Source organism: Hypomesus nipponensis, chromosome 19 (genome assembly GCF_054491055.1).
Source record: "Hypomesus nipponensis isolate SF chromosome 19, ASM5449105v1, whole genome shotgun sequence".
Classification (NCBI taxonomy): domain Eukaryota; kingdom Metazoa; phylum Chordata; class Actinopteri; order Osmeriformes; family Osmeridae; genus Hypomesus; species Hypomesus nipponensis.
In genome coordinates, this window is record NC_140379.1 from 5167464 (window position 1) to 5184985 (window position 17522).

Below are 17522 nucleotides of genomic sequence, written 5' to 3' on the forward strand. Positions count from 1 at the left end.
ACAATCAGAGAGGAAACTCATTATTCAAAACAAGGAAGACGTCTGGGATGACTGAGCATCAGAAACTGGCAAGTCCTAAAAATAAAAAGCGTCTCCTTGAACAATTCAGCCCATCCAGGTTGATCTGCATGTAAATGAAATATTTGTAATACTCTGACCATTATTCATGTTTTACTCATTATGTGGAAGGGCCTAGACTGCAGAGAAATCACTTAATGGAAAAATTGAGATATGAATTTGAGTAGAGGGGCTAATCCTCTAGGTGTCCTCATACAGTATATGTAACAAGCTGGACCTGTTCTGCGTCAGTGGTCACACACATTTCGACTGAGAAGGAGCCCAATAATCACCATTGACCAAGTTGTTTCATATGTAACTTTAATGTAAACAGGCAGTGAACTTTGGCATTCATACATGGACGTTTGGCACATGGACTCGCTCAAGTACCTGAATAGAAAACTAATTCAATAAAACAACCTGTACAGTATTGTACTGTACTGCATTCATAAAACATTGCAAAACTGGCAGTAGAGAATAGAAGAGAGACAGTGTTCATTAAAACTTATTTCTTACTTGTAAGGCTGTCAGGTTTGAAGGGGAAAAAAAAAATGGGTGGATCCCATGCACCATTTGCCGTTTGTTGGTGCTTAACTGGCATTCATTTTCAATTCCCCCCCACAGTTATTGAATATAAGAGAGCAGCAAAGACTGACAGGTACAAGTTACCCCAGCGGCAGTCGTTAATTAGCAAGTCCAGGAGTAATGGGGGAACCAGGCTCTCTTTCTGGCAGGAAGACACTGACAGCAGTCTCAGCTGGGTCATCTCTGAGGCGCTTCTCTTCCTATTAGACGGCAGATCTCCAACCTGCTTCCTTAGTCGTCCAATAGTGAAGAGACGGGATGTCAGGATCGGAGAGGAAGTGTGTCTGCTCCAATGGCTGTCAACCCGGAGCTTCTCACCAGCACACCGTGTGGAATTAACATGATGTCATAAACACATTCACACGCTGCCGGGATCTTCCCTTAATTTGAAAAGAAGATGAGGATGAAACGCCACGGCCCTATGTACAGTAATGGGATGGGATGTGTTTATGTATTTTGATGAGTGCCCAGGGGAAAAGACGTCTTTGAGAAAGGAGATGATAGACTCGTCTCGAGTTGAGCTCAGTTTTGACATTCGGTTGGGGATGGGTACGCCAGTCTCTTGGTTGATGGATGGGTGCAGTGGGATTAGCAGACAGACTTACTGTATCTCCATCCTACCGACTGGCCTTCCCTTCTGAAACACACACACACACAGACACATATTAATTATTCTGGTCACAAAGAAGAAGGTTATCAGATTTAGAATTGTTGATAAGGTCAGGAAACTTCAGAAATCAGTTTGTATGCAACAATGAAACCCTCATTGTGACATCTAAATACAGATGTGATCACAACCCTTGAATGTAAGGAGACAGTGACAAAAAGTCACTGTGCTTTGGTTATCCTGAAAGTGATTTTATAATATTTCAAAGTCTTCTGCCTTTTGTTTGAATTGCAAGATTTAAGAAGTGAACCTTCACCTTTTTAACCTCTTCTAGACTCATTAAATTTATAATCCAGACTGCTTTCTCTGCTGACCCATACCCCCCCCCCCCACACACACACACACACACACACTGACTGCTAGCATAGCAGCTCTTCTACCTGCATCATTAAACTGTTTAGAGAATTACCTTGGACATAATGTAATTATGTCACACATGACGCCCTCCCATTTTAGGTTTAAAAAAGCAAAAGAGCCGTCTATTAGCATAAAGGTTCCATTTCTATACATAATTAGAGTCAATCATCTACACCTGGATGAAGACAATGCCTGATGTACAAAATTAAGAGATAAACTGTCAGTTTAAAGAAAGATGACTTTTTCAAGTAAGGAAATATTAGCATTTGCCTACATTAAACGGGAAGGGGGAGATTATTATTATTTTTTTTAACCTTTATTTAACCAGGAAAGTTAGGTTAGGTTATGCTTCATATTGCTTTATGTCCGGCCATACATGCTCTGTATTCCATGAAGACATCCTTGTAAAGGGCTCTTTTGATTCTGTTGTTCCTTGAGTGAAGAAGCATGCAGACCGGGAACAGATGCTGAGCTCACATGGGGCTGGTGCAAACCGTCTACATTCTGTCACCGTTTCCTGAGAAAAGGTTCTGCCAATAGTTGTAACCCTCTTTTTAATTACTGCTGAATGGTTCTTCCGCATGGAGACCTGTTTCTGAAGGAAACATCAGCCTGTGTCTGAAATACAACAGATCAGTATCAAACTGGTCCAGAGATGGGAAGTAACAAAGTACAAATACTACCAGATTTTTCTATCAATACTTCACTATTTATTTTTGCTGACCACTTTGTATTTTAACTCACAATAGATGTATTACACAAATATCTGTACTTTCTACTTTTTCTTACATTTTCAAGAAGGCTCATTACTTTAGTTTTAATCTGTATTAGGTCTCATGATCTGTCTCTCCTCACCTCTCCTTTGACTTTAAAGTAATAAAAAAGAGAAACGTTTGTGTTGTGCGCGTGTGTGTGTGTGTGAAACAAAACGTTTCTAAAAGGTTTACAAAATATTTCTGAAGAAAAAAAAGTTTTTTTGGGGGTGAGGTGGGGTGAAAAAACATTTTCAGTAAAGTTCTGAAAGGTTGATATATATATATATATATATATTTTTTTTTTTTTAAGTTTTGAAAGGTTGAACAAATATCTTTGATAACGTTTCGAAAGGTTAAAAAAAATGTTTTCCCAAAAAAGGTATGTTATGTATGAGACAGAGGCAGACAGCCATGTTGACATGACTGAGAATAGAGACATTCCTGATCACCCATATGAGGAAGATCTAAATTGTTGGTGTCAAAAAGGATTCCTGGTGAATGCTATAGTGTCTTTTTGTATGACTGTATTAGTATGATGTGAGGTCAAACATGCAGTAGTAATGGACACATTTTACTTAAGTATATGTCAGAGCCCACAGTTCTTTACTTCAACTTGAGTGAAAAAGTGTAGTCAGTACTACATATTTTTTATTTATTTTTTATTGTATTTATTTTTTTATATTATGAGTCTTTTTAAACCTGAGTATTTGTACTTCTACTTGACTGAAAGATGTGAGTACTTTTGCCATCTCTGAACAGGTCTAACAGAAAGCGAGCAGGAAATACTTTCGTCCTGACGAGGATAAGAAGCAGGAGAGATGACTGTAACGTCTGAGTCCATCTACAACATTTTTCTTGAGAATCTGGAGACAGAGGGTAAACACATCCATATGTATTATGAAACTGTGCTCCCTTTGAAAACTCACTTCTGCTTCCCTGCTAGCGTCCTCTTCTGAGGCCACCAAAGCTCCACTCCTAATCCATCACCCAAATGAACACAACACAATATTTTCACACCTGCATGCCTCTCATCGGATTCAAATCTACTTTCAGACTCCCTTTTGGAGAGGAATGAGGCTTATCTCGTAGAGGAGGTCAGTCTAAACCGGCAAAGTCAGCAACGGGAGTAAAATAAAATACCTCAACCTTCTCTGAGACTTTTTAAATTTGAAGTTGGCATGCTTTGGCAAGATCAGAAAAATGTCGGGAAAACAACCACAGACTGACAAAAACCTAACCTGATAGGACTGTCTGTGCTGTCAACACGGCCAATCGAAACTTTAGACAGAGTGCGGTTGAACTCAGTGTTGAACACGATACAACTTTTCTCGTCTGAGAAATCCTACATCAGTGGAATAGCACCCTTCTTCTTGTTAGCAGGTGAAGATGCAGCCTGATGGACACTTTCATTTACTGCCAGTGTAGAAGATTGCAGTCTAATTTGCTCAGGCTATTGGAGATTGTTCACTTAGAACACACAGTGGCACACTGGGATCATTCTAATGAAGCTCTGTAAAACCACGGCGCACTTACTTCTCTGCTCATTTGCATTGAAATGGAAGTGCCATACTTCATTCTCTTCCTTGATAACTGTCCTCTTATTTATATATTTGCAGAACATTGAACAGAAAACCAAAAGGCAACTGCTGGCTGTTTTGTGACAAGGACGTAAATGACGACAACAAGATACATCTCGAAAGAACAAACTTATGAAAGTTTCAAGTTGAAAAGTATAAGAATTCACCGTTCTGCAAAAGCAACATTGAGAGGGTCTTCCTGGTGCTGAGTTAGCAGCTAGCAGCAGATTGTTGTTGTTTCTTGTAAGGACTGTCATAGGAAGAACAACAACAAAATTCCCACCCGAGTGATTATTATTGTGCTGTCTAGAAAGTGTATACACTTGCTAAGAGTATAGAATGCACTACACATTTCTTAGTTGAGAAATTAGTGTCTTTTCAGCTTTTTTTTCCTTGTTCGTGGGTAAACTGTGATTACAGGTTAAATGACCTAGAAAAATGCATCCTAGCCGTGTCAATGACACCCCTCTGTACCCTCTACTCCCAGTCCAATAACAGAGGGTTACCGATGGGGACAGGACAGGAGGAGGGAGGCACAACATGTCACCTCACCCCAGCATCATGCATCATCCTCTGAAAAACTCATATGTAACTTTCTCCCCCCCCCCCCCACACTATTTCTATTATTTTGTCTGATTTGCCCCCCCTATCTCCTTCAAAGCCCCCTGGTGTTAATTATATCACTGCTTTCCCCTGGAGCAAGCTCGGCCTGTAGAAGTGCATTAATCTTGATTCTCCACTCCAGTACAAAGGCTTGTTTGAAGAGACTCCTGTGGTACCCCCAAAGGCAAGGGGGTGATTCAGAGCCAGGAGTCGGCGGAAGACGGAGCAAAGAAAAGAGCTGAAGATCATTCCTTGTTTACGGTGGGAAAGAAAAAATCCTGGACGTCTCCAGAAGCATGCAAATCTACTCCCTCGCTCCCTCTCCTCATATTAGTTTTAATCTGTATCGTGATAAATATTTCAAGTACTGACGGAGAACATTGAGAAAGTGGTGACCACTGGCTTATAGTTGTTGTGATTTATTTATCAACGTATGGAGGTCACTGCTGTGTCAGAAGCCCATTCCACCAGGACTGAGTGATTGCTGGGAGTGCAGCAAACTATCTCTCTCACCCATGTCCTTGTGCCAGACCTATACTCTGTTCTCTGTGCTGTTGAAACCACAGTACAAAGTTCCCCAAGGTCAGACATGATCTTCCTTCTCGGCGAATGAAGGTCCTGTAATACGCTGACACAATAATTGCTCATCAAAGTTTAATAGAGACCAGCCACTCCCCATCCCTACGTACCCCACTTTTATCCAACAGATGCCTGTTCCTCAACTGAGACTGTCACCCATGCGTGGGTGCACACACACACACACACACAACCGCACACACACAACCGCACACACATACAGACCCCATACACACATATAAACACGCACACTATAAGCAGCACTTGGTGCTGGGTAAACCCATGTGGTAATTGTTGGAGAGCAGTGATGCCTCCCCCCCGCTATATGCTGTGGTGTCACTCACATCCACACACAGACACAGCCATCTCACTGACAGACCATCTGCCAAACCAAGGACTTTTCCTTTCATGAACGTCATTCAATAAGGACTGAAAGCAGAGGAGATCAAATTAAGATTTCCCTGTAAGGATTTTTTTTGTTCAGACCATTGTAAGGTCGAACAATCAGTTATGTGTGTGTGTGCGCATGTGATCGTGCATGTGAGTCTGTGAATGTGAAATGGAAAGGTGCTATAGGTACAGTATATAGTTATATGTCATGTAGTTATGTTGCGCTGTGTATGCATTGTGTCTTTGTCTACATGTTTATGTGGGGCTCTGTCCTCTGTGCTTGAGAAGTGCGATCAATGGAAACATTTATACTGTCAAACCGGATGTGAATTATGCTAACTTTCCAAGTATTCTGAAAGGATCCAGCACATTACTCTACACGTTTTCTCAAGTAAGAAATTTGGTTGACTTGATTTTTGCCTGAATCAATTGATATTGTTTCATCTCAGCTCCCTTTACTCTCCATAACCTTGTGCTGCTGTACACAGGCATGGAACCTGGCTTGTCAACACAGCACTTGTCAACCATCTTAAAGCTCAGAGTCCTTTCATTATGTCCAAAGTATGTTCTCTCCCGACATCACAGCAAGTGTAAACACACTTCAGAAAGGTACGCACATAAAAGGTATCTCCTTCCATGGCGGCAGATTTCCATTTGAGGAACTACTTTCCATTTCCATTTCTGATGTCTGTAAATCTCTTGATGTTTTGAACATCCTCTCTGATTATTTGACTTTGTAGACAATAACAATAATATGGGATTCATTGTTTTGAGCGGAATCATAAAGACTCGCTCTCAAATCAACACTTGCTCATTGTTTAAATGGATTGTGAGGTTGTGTGGGTGTTTGTGTATGTGTCTGAAATGTTTACTGTATGAGATTGTGTCAATAGAGGACTGCTATGTGTGTGTGTGTGTGTGTGTCGTGAAGACATACAGCACATGGTAAATGCAGACAATATGTGGCCAATGAGGAAAGCAATGTAAGGAGGAGTGTGTTTGTGTGTGTGTGTTTGCGGAGGGCCTCTTCATCCATGTTATTTAGGGGGTTTCGGCACCCAGCGGTTCCAAGCCAAGACCCTGAGTGGGGGGATATTAAGTGGTGTTGACAGGCTACACCAGAGACCACCCCTCAAGTTGACTGAACACAGCCCTGCCCGTGTCACCACGATGGCCTGATAAACAGCCTTCGTGACTCATACATCACCTGAGAGACACATTCTGAGGTGCAGAAATGCAGCCCACTGCCTACCCTCCTCCAGGCCATGTGCGTATGTGTGTTTGTGATTGCACGCGTGAGTGTGTGTCACTGTGCTATGGATCACATCCAGTCTCTCATCTGCATTATGAGTAAAATATGGTGGTTAATTGAGCCCACAGGCAGTTGGTTTCTATGAAGGCTCCTGCATTTTTCAAGCAAAACAGGCAATAGTGAGCTCTCAGGGGGGGTTACTCACTGTCTGGAGGCAAACAGAGCAGAACTCCTACCGTGTTCATTAGCTGTCATTGATCAGTGAATCAGTCCCAGTGCACCTCTCATGCCACTGTCGAAATATTGTCACTTTTCTACCATAAAAAATATATATTTATAAAGGTAAAGAAAATTGAGCTGGAGCAGCATTTTCCTAGTTCAATTTTTCACTGCATGTTTTCGATGCGTACGAGCCCTCGCTCTTCCAACCCACAGCATAATGCATATGCAGACTTTTCTGTGCGTTAGACCTATTCATCCAATAGCCTCCGAATATCAATATGGTGCCGGTATTTGCACATTTCGTTATTGGCTTTCTTCAGTGGTCATCACAATGTAGCTGGCTATTCTGTCACTGAGCAGATGTATCGTTCAGTATGGCTGCTGAGGAGTACCTACGCTGATAAACGGCTGAGACAATACCATAAATAATGTAGAGGAGCTGAGAGGGTGAACGAGAGTGAGACTCCACTCCCAGATGCCTGAACTTCCCAGGATGTGTCCAGCGTAAGCGTCCTGTCCGACATCATCAACGTCAGACGGGCCTTGCCCGGTGGTAGACAAGCGCCACCCGAAGGGTCCCGTCTTTCCGGAGGGGCTATCCTGTCCCAACAAACGGAAAGGTCAGCGCATCGCCTGGGACAGCGCCAGCGCAGCTCGCCAGCGGTTGCTTTCCTTTCAGGAGACTGTGAAGAAACGCTCTTGGAACACTTTCTACCCCCGTTTTTATGTCTCACTTTATTTCACCCCTAGTTATCTCTTCCTCATTCAAAACGGAGGAGCTGCTCATGGTGATGAGCTGCTCGCGACAAAAAAAAAAAAACCTTGGGCCGCCGGCTGTAGAACGTAACAATGAGATATATTCTACAAGTGACAGCCAAGAGTTTAAGTGGATATATAGGGGGGAATTAAATCAATATTTCAGAATTCTAGTTAGGAAGTGGGGGGGGAGGGCTATTATCTAGCCATAATTGTACCTATAGGGCCTGTCTTTAAGATGTATTAATATCTACAATCTCAATCGCTATAGTCCACAACTCAGGTAGGTAGATGACTAGGATGTATATGGCTCTCTCTCTCTCCAATTGACAGGATTCTCTTTATTCTCCTTGTGTCTGGAAACGGCTTCTCTTTTCATTTACAGATGTGTCTGGCTGATTCGCTATGCCAGCATGTACGCTCAATCTTCTGCGCCAGGGGGATTCTTTGAAGCCCTTTACATCGACGACATCCGCGTAATATACGTTGAAGAGGGAGGGATCATTAGTGTCATCATGACCACTCCATGCTGAAGGCAAATGAATTTGTATAGTGCTTCATTTGAGGGGACGAACAAGGCTAGAGTCCTCCATATTGACTAGAACCTCCCTCAAGGACATGACGGTGTCCCCGGAAATGGAATGATATGAATGCGCCCATAGCACAGTTTACTGTTCCAAAATGCCCACATTCATTCAAATGCTCTGCCCTGCTGACTCTCTCACCGCGGTATCCCAGGCTATGAACACCAGTACCGTCTGTGTGTGAACAGTACTGCACGTCGAGCCAGCTCTTTGCTTCACACTAATGAAGTATGGGGAAACATAAATCACATATAAGCATAAACATCAATAAACCAAAGGTTCATGAAAACAAAACGCCCCATGACACTAAAACAAGATAATCAGATGCACTGACTTCCGTTATTAAACAAGATATGCTGCACTCGGCATAAACAACCTGATCAATACACACACATATATATATATATATATATATATATATATATATATATATATATATATAAACTGCCACACAAATATTAAAATAATTGATTAGGGGTGATTCAGCAGAGATGGCTGTGGGTTTACAGGATATTGGCCTGCATTAGTGGTGGACCTGAAGGTGAGGTTATACTGTAGTCATGACAAATAACCTCCCAGTCATTCCTGGGCCTGGGACTTTATTTGGGGTTGTTACAGAAAATGAAAATCTCCACCCTCCATCAGATTGTAGTTTACTTACTCTACATACTGTAGTTTAATGTCTCGACCCAATCTGGGCTTAATAAAAACATGCTGTAACTGTCCAGTGCAGTAATAAAGAGATGCACTGTAGCCCTGATGCCACACTTTGCTTTCAGTTATGACCGCATGAAAAACAATAGCGCCGTAAAAAGATAAAAGGTATGGTGTGGACGAGCACTGTCTTTGACACAGTGCTGCTCCAGTTCTGCCTTAAAAGTCACCACGTTGCAAGCTGTATCAGAAGAAAACGGATGGAGGGGCCTTATGAAGCCGCCCCAAATATCCACTTGCAGTATCAAACTTCCCTTGTCAGGATAAGAAAAAAAGGGAAAAACAGATTCTCCGGGAAAAAGCTGCAACAACAGAAATTCTCCTCCCGGCCTTCAGGGCTTTGTCCTCTGTCTGTAACAGTGGCTTCCCTAAAATAGCTGCTGTGTTTCCTCAACAGATATAGTGTTTTCTTTCATTTGTCCCAGCGGAGACCCACCCAGGGCCCAGGAAGTGAGCTGTGGAGCCTGTCCAAGCGTGGCCACCGAGCCCGGGGTCGCAGGACCTGCCGCTCCCCGTCCCCGGAAAGACAGCAGCCCAGGGGCCAAGTGAGGGCCCAGGGGCCAAGTGGGTGCCCAGGGGCCTTGCACTGACACCAACCAGGAGCCGGTCACTGGGAGATAGATGGTGCTTTCCCTGTGTGCCTGTCGAGCACTGCATTACTGCTTGTGTGCATGCTCCCGGTCACCCTCGCTACACTGCTGTCTGCACAGTGAGAACACCACAAACTCTAGGACTGTTGTGTCTCCGTCGCACTGTGGGATATCGGAGGGTTGTGGGTGAGTCATTTCAACACGACCAACCATACTGATTTCTGCAGTTTAATTCATGTCCTCCTATGTACTGTAAATTGTATTGTTTTCCCAAACTGACATGAGCCAGTAAATAGACTTGTTGAGGCATATGAGATGATCAACATCTAGTGCATGTGTCTGGCACAGAAACATGTGGCTTATTCCCAAAGATTTATTTATCAATTTCTTGTGTCATTTTAGTGGCTCACACAAGCACACCTGGTGTTGACAGATTAATGACCCATAGCTCAAATGATTACCATTAATTAGTTTGCAAGGGGGGCTATGGGGGAGCAGGGCATCCAAGACGACTTTTAATAGCAGGGCACTGAAATACGTTTGCCATGGCAACCAATGACACCACAGTGTTGAAAATCAAATGTCAAGACTTTCGCAAACTCCTGATTGTCCTTCACAGAATTAATGCAGCCTAACCTCATCACAGAAACAGTTACCTACTGCCTTTTGAGACCTTGGGTCCTCAAGAGCACTTACCGATGAAAATACCAGGCAATTGTCGGAGGAAGAAATGAGTTGTGAAGATACTGGAGCAGCGCACACACACACACACAGATGAACTGGCAGACACACTACACACATAAAGACAGGCACAAATAAGCACAGACAGAGCCTGGTTCATTTGATGTCATCCTTACTCGTATTGTAAGCAAAACACACACACACAAGCGCCTCACAGGTGCTCAAACAAGCACAAAACACACACATGGACACACATAAGCGCATGCACACACAAACGCAGACAAAGCAAGTTGGATTTGAATTCATCCTTACCTGTATTAATTTGGCTTTAGCTTTTCAGAGGTGTCATGGCTGAAAAGAAAGAGAAACAGGAACATAAGCTCAATGAAGACAACCCGAGAACTAGGGATTTGGAGCCCATTGTGGATACAGGTGAAGAGCCAACAAGGATAGCTACTGCAGTGTAAAAGAGTGTCCTAGAAGCATGCACGTTCCCTGAGGTTGTTCCAGTGTTACACACGAGACCAGTCAGTGCTCTCCCATATTAATGCCTACCTAACGAGGAGTCTCCCTGATGGGAGGATGAATGAGCGAGATCACAATCAACCTCCCTCCCTTGAACCCCCCACCCACCCGCCCTCCTTCCCTTCCCTCCCCTCCACTCCCCCCCTACCCCTCTCCACTCCCCCCCCCCCTCGTTCTGTCTCTCCTCCCTGTTCTCCGAGCAGCAACCTTGCCATAGCTAACAGGAAGCAGAGGGCACACTGCTTTATTTAATTAGCCACTGCAGCTGAGTGCTCATGTGGAACCAGAGCGCCCCTCGGAACACAAACGGGCTGTGGGGGGGGGGAGTTAGGCAGAGGAAGGAGATGGATCGGTGCTCTCCCCGATGGGGGGAGAATGGGGGAGGGGGGTAGCTGGCGACGGCGCCTCTGGAACCCGGGTCAGGCGACGCAGATGATGACGTCAGCAGTGTAACTCGTCCCGGAGACGGGCCGCTCTGCGAGGCTCACAGCCCGTCCGTCCTCCACCCCCCCCCCCCCCCCCTGCGGTGTCCCCTTCTCTCCTCCCAAAGACAGTTTTAGACACGCCTTCATGCAATTACTATCTATCTAATATTCTAATCAGGACGGACGTGCGTTGCATTGGTTGTTCGCAGGGTTGCCGAGAAGCGGAGAGAAGGAAGAGGAGTGCCGGGCTTCCAGTTTGACTGCTTTCATTAGGTTTGACAACACTCATTATTCCACATGATTTAAGAGGTGCTATTTCTACCATATCTCTTGCCGTGTGACAATGATCTGCTGGCCTTCTCTTCACGGACTAGTAGATAACCTCTACGAGGACACCAACCCTCGGTCTGGCCTAGTCTGTACACATAGTACACAACACGATGAACACAGCTCAGCCCTAAGGGAGAGGAACTCCCTAAGCACACTTTCAAACTCTCGCTATGTGTATCACTAACCGGAAATGCCTTGTACTCGTACTGTATGTTTACCTCCAGAAACACTATGGGGGGCATGAGTGGGGGGGGGGAGGGCGAAGATTTGAACTTATGTTATGGTTCCGTTTTGAACCGTGGAAACAAAGCTCAACGCAGTGACACATGAAACGAGTGATGGGAGATTGCCGACTCTGAGGCGACACTGGCAGGTTTTATCCAGAGCGAAGTACAAATACTACGTCATAAAAACATAGTACATACATAGTACATACATACAAATCATATGTACTATGTATTTGTACAGCAGAAGATCCCGGATCAAGAAGTGCGTGGCACCAAACCGTATTTTGGCAAGGAACAGGCCTGTGTTTATGTGCATGGGTGCAGTCTGCAGAGCCAGCTCAGCCCTGTGTAGCATGGGGACATGTGTCTTTCTAATTAGAGCTCCTGCAGCCATCCTGTGGCCTATATTCACTAATGAAGGCATCGCAACTGACTATCTCCATATCTTTAGGAGCTAATGGTGGACTACTGGGAGACAGCACCACAAACAGCTGAATGTGTGTAAAGTCAGGACAGCCTTCACCTCCCTACTGGCATCCTGTGACGCAGTACAGACTGGGATCTGTTACACCCCCCAACATCAATGGCCACTCCCAAACGACGTTGTCTTCTCATAAAAGCCGTGTAACTTTCAGGTCGTTCGTGAGAGAGCAAAAAAGAAGACAGGGACTCAAATCTGGTTTGGGAGGCCTCTCTGATGTTTGAGCTTACAAGAGCTTATGGAGCCTGGCTAAACAAGACTGCATGATGCCAGGCATGGTTTGAACCGAGAAGAAGGGTTGTATTCCCCCGGGGAGAGGAGAGAGTTAACACCAGGGGACATCACTCTCCCCAGCTTTGTTGCTTTATTGAAGGGCTTGTGAACACAGGGGGTTCTGTGTCCTATTGGATGGTTCACCCTGGGGAGGGCGGGATTACCTTCTCCCAAGGTAGACATCTGCCAGTCGTCCTCGTCCAGATGTACCTCGCGCCTCAGACCCCCAACGATGCCCCGCCAACCGTGAGGGAGGAGAGAAAACTCCAAACAGAGGTGACTTTGAGTCAGAAACAGCTGCCTGTGCTGTTGTCTGTGTGGAAGTCACCTTTAATACCCCCCCCCCCCCGCCTCCTTAAAAATCTACAAGACATGTAGGGTGATGAGCTTGCACGCTTGAATATGGTTCAGCCAATTTTCAACCCATCCCTCAAAGGCGGAGCCCTAGGAGAAGAGGAGATGGGCGACAGCCGGCCATTCATTCGGTTGCAAGCATTATAGGGCATGACATTAGCTAGTCCCCCACCTTTGCAGGACCTTGGCTCGGCAAGGGTAAAGACGGGGTTAATTCAGTCACGCAGTGCCGAGCCCATTTTCACATTCCTCTCCCCTTTCTGAGGGGGTTTCAAATTGCTCTTTCTGATGATGCTTCCTCAGTGAAAGAACTGGGTCACGATGAGTCCTCAGCCAGCCAGGGCCCTGTTGCTATGGCCAGTAGCTGCTCTGAGCCCAAGAGGCAGGGAGAGAAGGGAGGCAGGGAGAAATGGGAGGCAGGGAGAGATGGGAGGCAGGGGAGGCAGGGAGAAATTGGAGGCAGGGAGGCAGGGGAGGCAGGGCATGCAGGGTGAAGGGAGACAGAGGCGGAAGGAGAGGCAGGGAGAGAGAGGGGCTGGAGCTGGCCAGAGAGATGGCAGCCAGCCTGACACGAGGCTGCTCTCAGATTATAGCCCTGCTTTAAACAGCACATCATGCTCAGATTACAAAACTCATTCCAGAGAGGAGGTGAGGAGGTGAAAATTGTGGTTGGGAGGGTGTGTGTGTGTGTGTGTGCGTGTGCTTGTGTGTTCGTACGTGTGCGCGTGTGTGTGTCGACGACGGGATGGATGTGCAAGATTCCATGTCCTACGGCTCTGCCAGTTTCAAGAGAATCCTGGATTGTAGGCATCCTGTTTGCTAAACATTGCTCACCAAGCTCTCTGCCTTTCATAAGCAGCAAAGGAGAAGAAGCCTGCGGTTGAAATGCATGAGCCCAGGTCCCCAGTTATCATTGGTTATTGTTCCAATCAGGCTGCCTTTGAAAGGGGAGACAAGCTCTCCCCTGGACAGCTCATTAAGATAAAACACAAACGCGGCTCCCCCATCATCCTGGATTTATTAAAGTGGGCTTCATTTCAGCTCCTTTGTCTTGCACAGGAACCTCTCCCTTTGTCGGTGCAATTGGAGCCAGATGGCAAAACAAAGGCCGTGTCTGGAGTGTTTGAGGAGGTCTCTCTCCTCTCTCTCCAAAGGCAGGCCCGGTGGTTGAGCTTCTCTATTTCCCCTCCGCCTGCCCTCCCCGCCCCCTACCTGGCCTGCACAGGTGTGCCGTGAGAGGGTGGGGGTGGGGCCGCAGGGCGGCGATTAGGACTCGTTAAGTTGTTGCATGTATGTGTAGGGCCTCTGAGGGTTAAACAGTTCTCTTCACCTCTCCACTCCTCTCGTCTCTCCTTCTCTTGTCACTGCTCTTTTCCTCTGCCCTCCTCTCCTCACTTCTCTTCTCTTCATCTCTCTTTTCTGCTCTTCATATCTCTCTTTCCCCCTCCTCTCCTCTCTCCACTGTAATAGAAGTGTAGGTGTGGGACAGCTGACCCTGCCTCTGGCTGCAGAGATCACTTTGAAACATTCATGAGACAAGCATTAGGGAAAAAGTCATTGTCTCTCTTCGGCTGCCGACCTTCCCTCTCCTCTCAGCTTATTAAAATCACATAGTATTAACTTTGCCGTTCACTGAGAAACTGAATTATTCAATCAGACTAAAGAAGGAGTCAAATGAATAACTTTAATGACATTAAGTCTTGAGAGAGAGCTGGCCCAAAGTAACCATGATGGCCTTGACAGCGTCGGAAACTTGCTCTGCTTGCTAATCACCACATTAATGTAAGAACCATAAGAAGAAATACAAAGCAAAGTATTATATTGCAGCAGGAGCAATAGAACAGATGACATTAGTATTCCGCTAAGATGACATGCTCGAAAAAGCCGATAAAGGGATCCTTTGCAATCTATAACTTGTTTGTGATATCGCTGCAATTTCACTGAGAGCTGGGCATGCATTAAGAATGAGAGAGAGTGTGTATGGGTGTGGTAAGGCATGGAGAGGAGCCCTAGCAGGGCACAGAGGAGCAGATGGGCTCAGGGCTCACCTGTCTTGGCCTCCTCCTCCTCCAGCTCCTTGGCCTCTTCAGCTGTTGGGAAAGAGGGAGAGAGAGAGGGAGAGAGAGAGAGATGGGAGAGAGAGAGAGAGAGAGAGAGAGAGAGAGAGAGAGACACCAGGCGATCAGACAAACTCAGAACGCAGCCCGCCCTCCTCCGGTTTGCACCAGCGTACTTCATTAAAGGCCATGGTGTGCCCATCTCTCACAGCTCTGTCTGAGGGACAGCTGTGGCTGGGGGCTGCCCCCTCCCCCCCTTCTGCCTGCCCCCACTTCCACACACACACAAACACACACACGCATGTCCTGGCCACTCACAAAGACTGTAATCACATTACTCTATGGCCACTGGCTTTTTGGAAACACACTGTCAACTGGGTTAGGCTGACGGAGCCCACAGGGATGGCTTCACACACACACACCTGCGCAAAGTGCGCACGTACACACACACACACACACACACACACACAAGCACAAGCACCCACAGACACATGAGCCAAAAATAGACCACAAGCTACGGGAACCAGAGGATGGCTGATTCAAATTGTATGACACCATCCTCTATGCAACTGCGTTTAGGAGTTTCCATTTAGTGGCTGACACTTACTCCATGCACAGATTAAATGATAATTGGGCCAGATGAAGTGTCAAGGCAGAACAAATGCTGCCTTCACTCTTTCTGTGTATTTGTAATTTGTTTGACAGTAACACAATGGGAAAAAATGAACTGGCAAATTATATCAAGTGCTTATAATTACAGCAGTGGTAATATATGCATGTTTCAAGAGTGGGTTTAAAGAATATATGCAGTTGAGGCCATATTCTTTCACACATCCCACAGCTCATTTCCCTCTCTCGTTCTCCGAATCTATTTTGAATTCACATTTTGTGAACACTCACTCATACAGCATGCGTATGCCCACAGGTTATCGTCTTTCAGAGACAGATTCATTCCAATCTCCAGCCTCTACACTCGTTCTTTTGCACCCCATTTTTCTTGGTAGTGCATGCCCACCTACTTACAGTATGTCTACTTCCTCAAAAACACAATTTAGGAGAGTTTCTGAGGAACTCCTTTAAGGTCATATACATATTTCACAAGCAGGTCTCCTTAAAAGTCTAGCATCAAGTTCAGGTGAAATAAACATTTACTCTTCAAAGTACACATTATTTATTATCGAAGTGCCAAATACAGGATGCTGTCCAGTAACTGTAAACATTTGAAAGCATAATCCTGGCCACCATGAATGTTACGCTGAATGACTAAGAGTTCTCAAGCTTTTTCTTTATCCGTCTTCTCAAACATAACCATCGCGCTGTGGTCTCAAATCTGTACACAGCAAACGTCTGCAGAGAGTAGGCTCTTCACTCTACATCAGGTAACCAGCACATTCAACACAACCACTCCGAAACAATGGAGAGAGAGTGCTGTAGCGCCTAGATGGGATTCTGTCACACATCTGCGGCCTGTCACTCCGACTCCGCCCCGCTCCACAGTCTGACACCCCCGCCCAGAAGTGCAAGAGACCTTGAGACTCGCCCCTCCGTACCGCCAGCCTGGTTGTCGCGGCGCTCACACCCACCACACCCACACCCGGCACCTTCTGATGGGTCACCCTCTGACACAGAGGCACCAAGCTGCCCAGGGGGACCAGGCTACGCTTGCCAAAGACAGGGACACAGCTTGTGTTTTATAGTCCGGACCGGGGGGGACGAGGGATCCGTGGAGACAGGGACTAAAACGAGAGGCCTTCGCACATTAAATGGGCTTTCCGAGTTTGGGAAGTATGGGACTTTTCCAGCGGCCGTTAGAAAGCTGCGATCTGGGCAGGGATTGGCTGGATCTCAGGTGCTGTGAGAGCCCAGGGCAGCAGCTGGACAGACAGCCTCACGCCCACTAGAGTGTTATGATCTTGTATGGCGCTCATCTTCCGGGTGACCTTCATCTATCACACACAGACAGCCATCCCACGTCACTTACACACCACTACCAAGGGTCCATCTGATGAAATCACATGCTCATTTAAATGTCAAATAACCTTAAGGATAATAATCGACTGGCCAAGGATAGATCGGTTTGAGAGCATATGCTGTGCGTGTTCTCGGGTTAATTAAGGAAGGAAGGAAGGAAGTCATGAACTGAGAGAGGAAGGAAAGAAGAAAGGAAATAAAAAAGGAAGGGAAGGAAGGAAGGAAAATATCCCCAATCGACATTGACATACTACAAGTCCCATAAACCAAGCTTTCAGTTGAGACTGCAATCCCACTAGCTGCGCTGCCCTGTTACACTGCACATCCTTCTGCTCCACATACATTATGACAGGGAAGAAAAATGACTTACTCCGTTTTTCACTAGTTCTGACCCCTCTACCCTCACTACCACGAGTCTGAGAGGAGAAAGTCAACTTCAATCTGGCCATACCCAAGAACACTATTAAAAGATAAGACAGCCTCAATTAGGTTGCACTCCTTGCTTCCTGCCTT

The 17522-nt window shown here is 45.8% G+C and overlaps 1 protein-coding gene across 3 annotated transcripts in view; it reads right to left on the reverse strand.

The window, feature by feature from the left end:
• Positions 1-361: 361 nt before the first annotated feature.
• Positions 362-17522, reverse strand: part of cd276 (CD276 molecule) — a 49323-nt gene continuing 32162 nt past the window's right edge. The window contains exons 6-9 of one of the 3 annotated variants that reach the window (XM_084682440.1): positions 15030-15071; positions 10679-10717; positions 1248-1279; positions 362-952 (exon numbers count right to left, since the gene is read on the reverse strand). In XM_084682440.1, the coding sequence (XP_084538566.1) occupies positions 10695-10717; positions 15030-15071 (65 nt within the window). In that variant the 3' untranslated portion in view covers positions 362-952; positions 1248-1279; positions 10679-10694. Of the gene's footprint in view, positions 1280-10678; positions 10718-14560; positions 14747-15029; positions 15072-17522 lie in introns of those variants that run through there. The other 2 variants (XM_084682439.1, XM_084682438.1) reach the window with 2 other exon arrangements.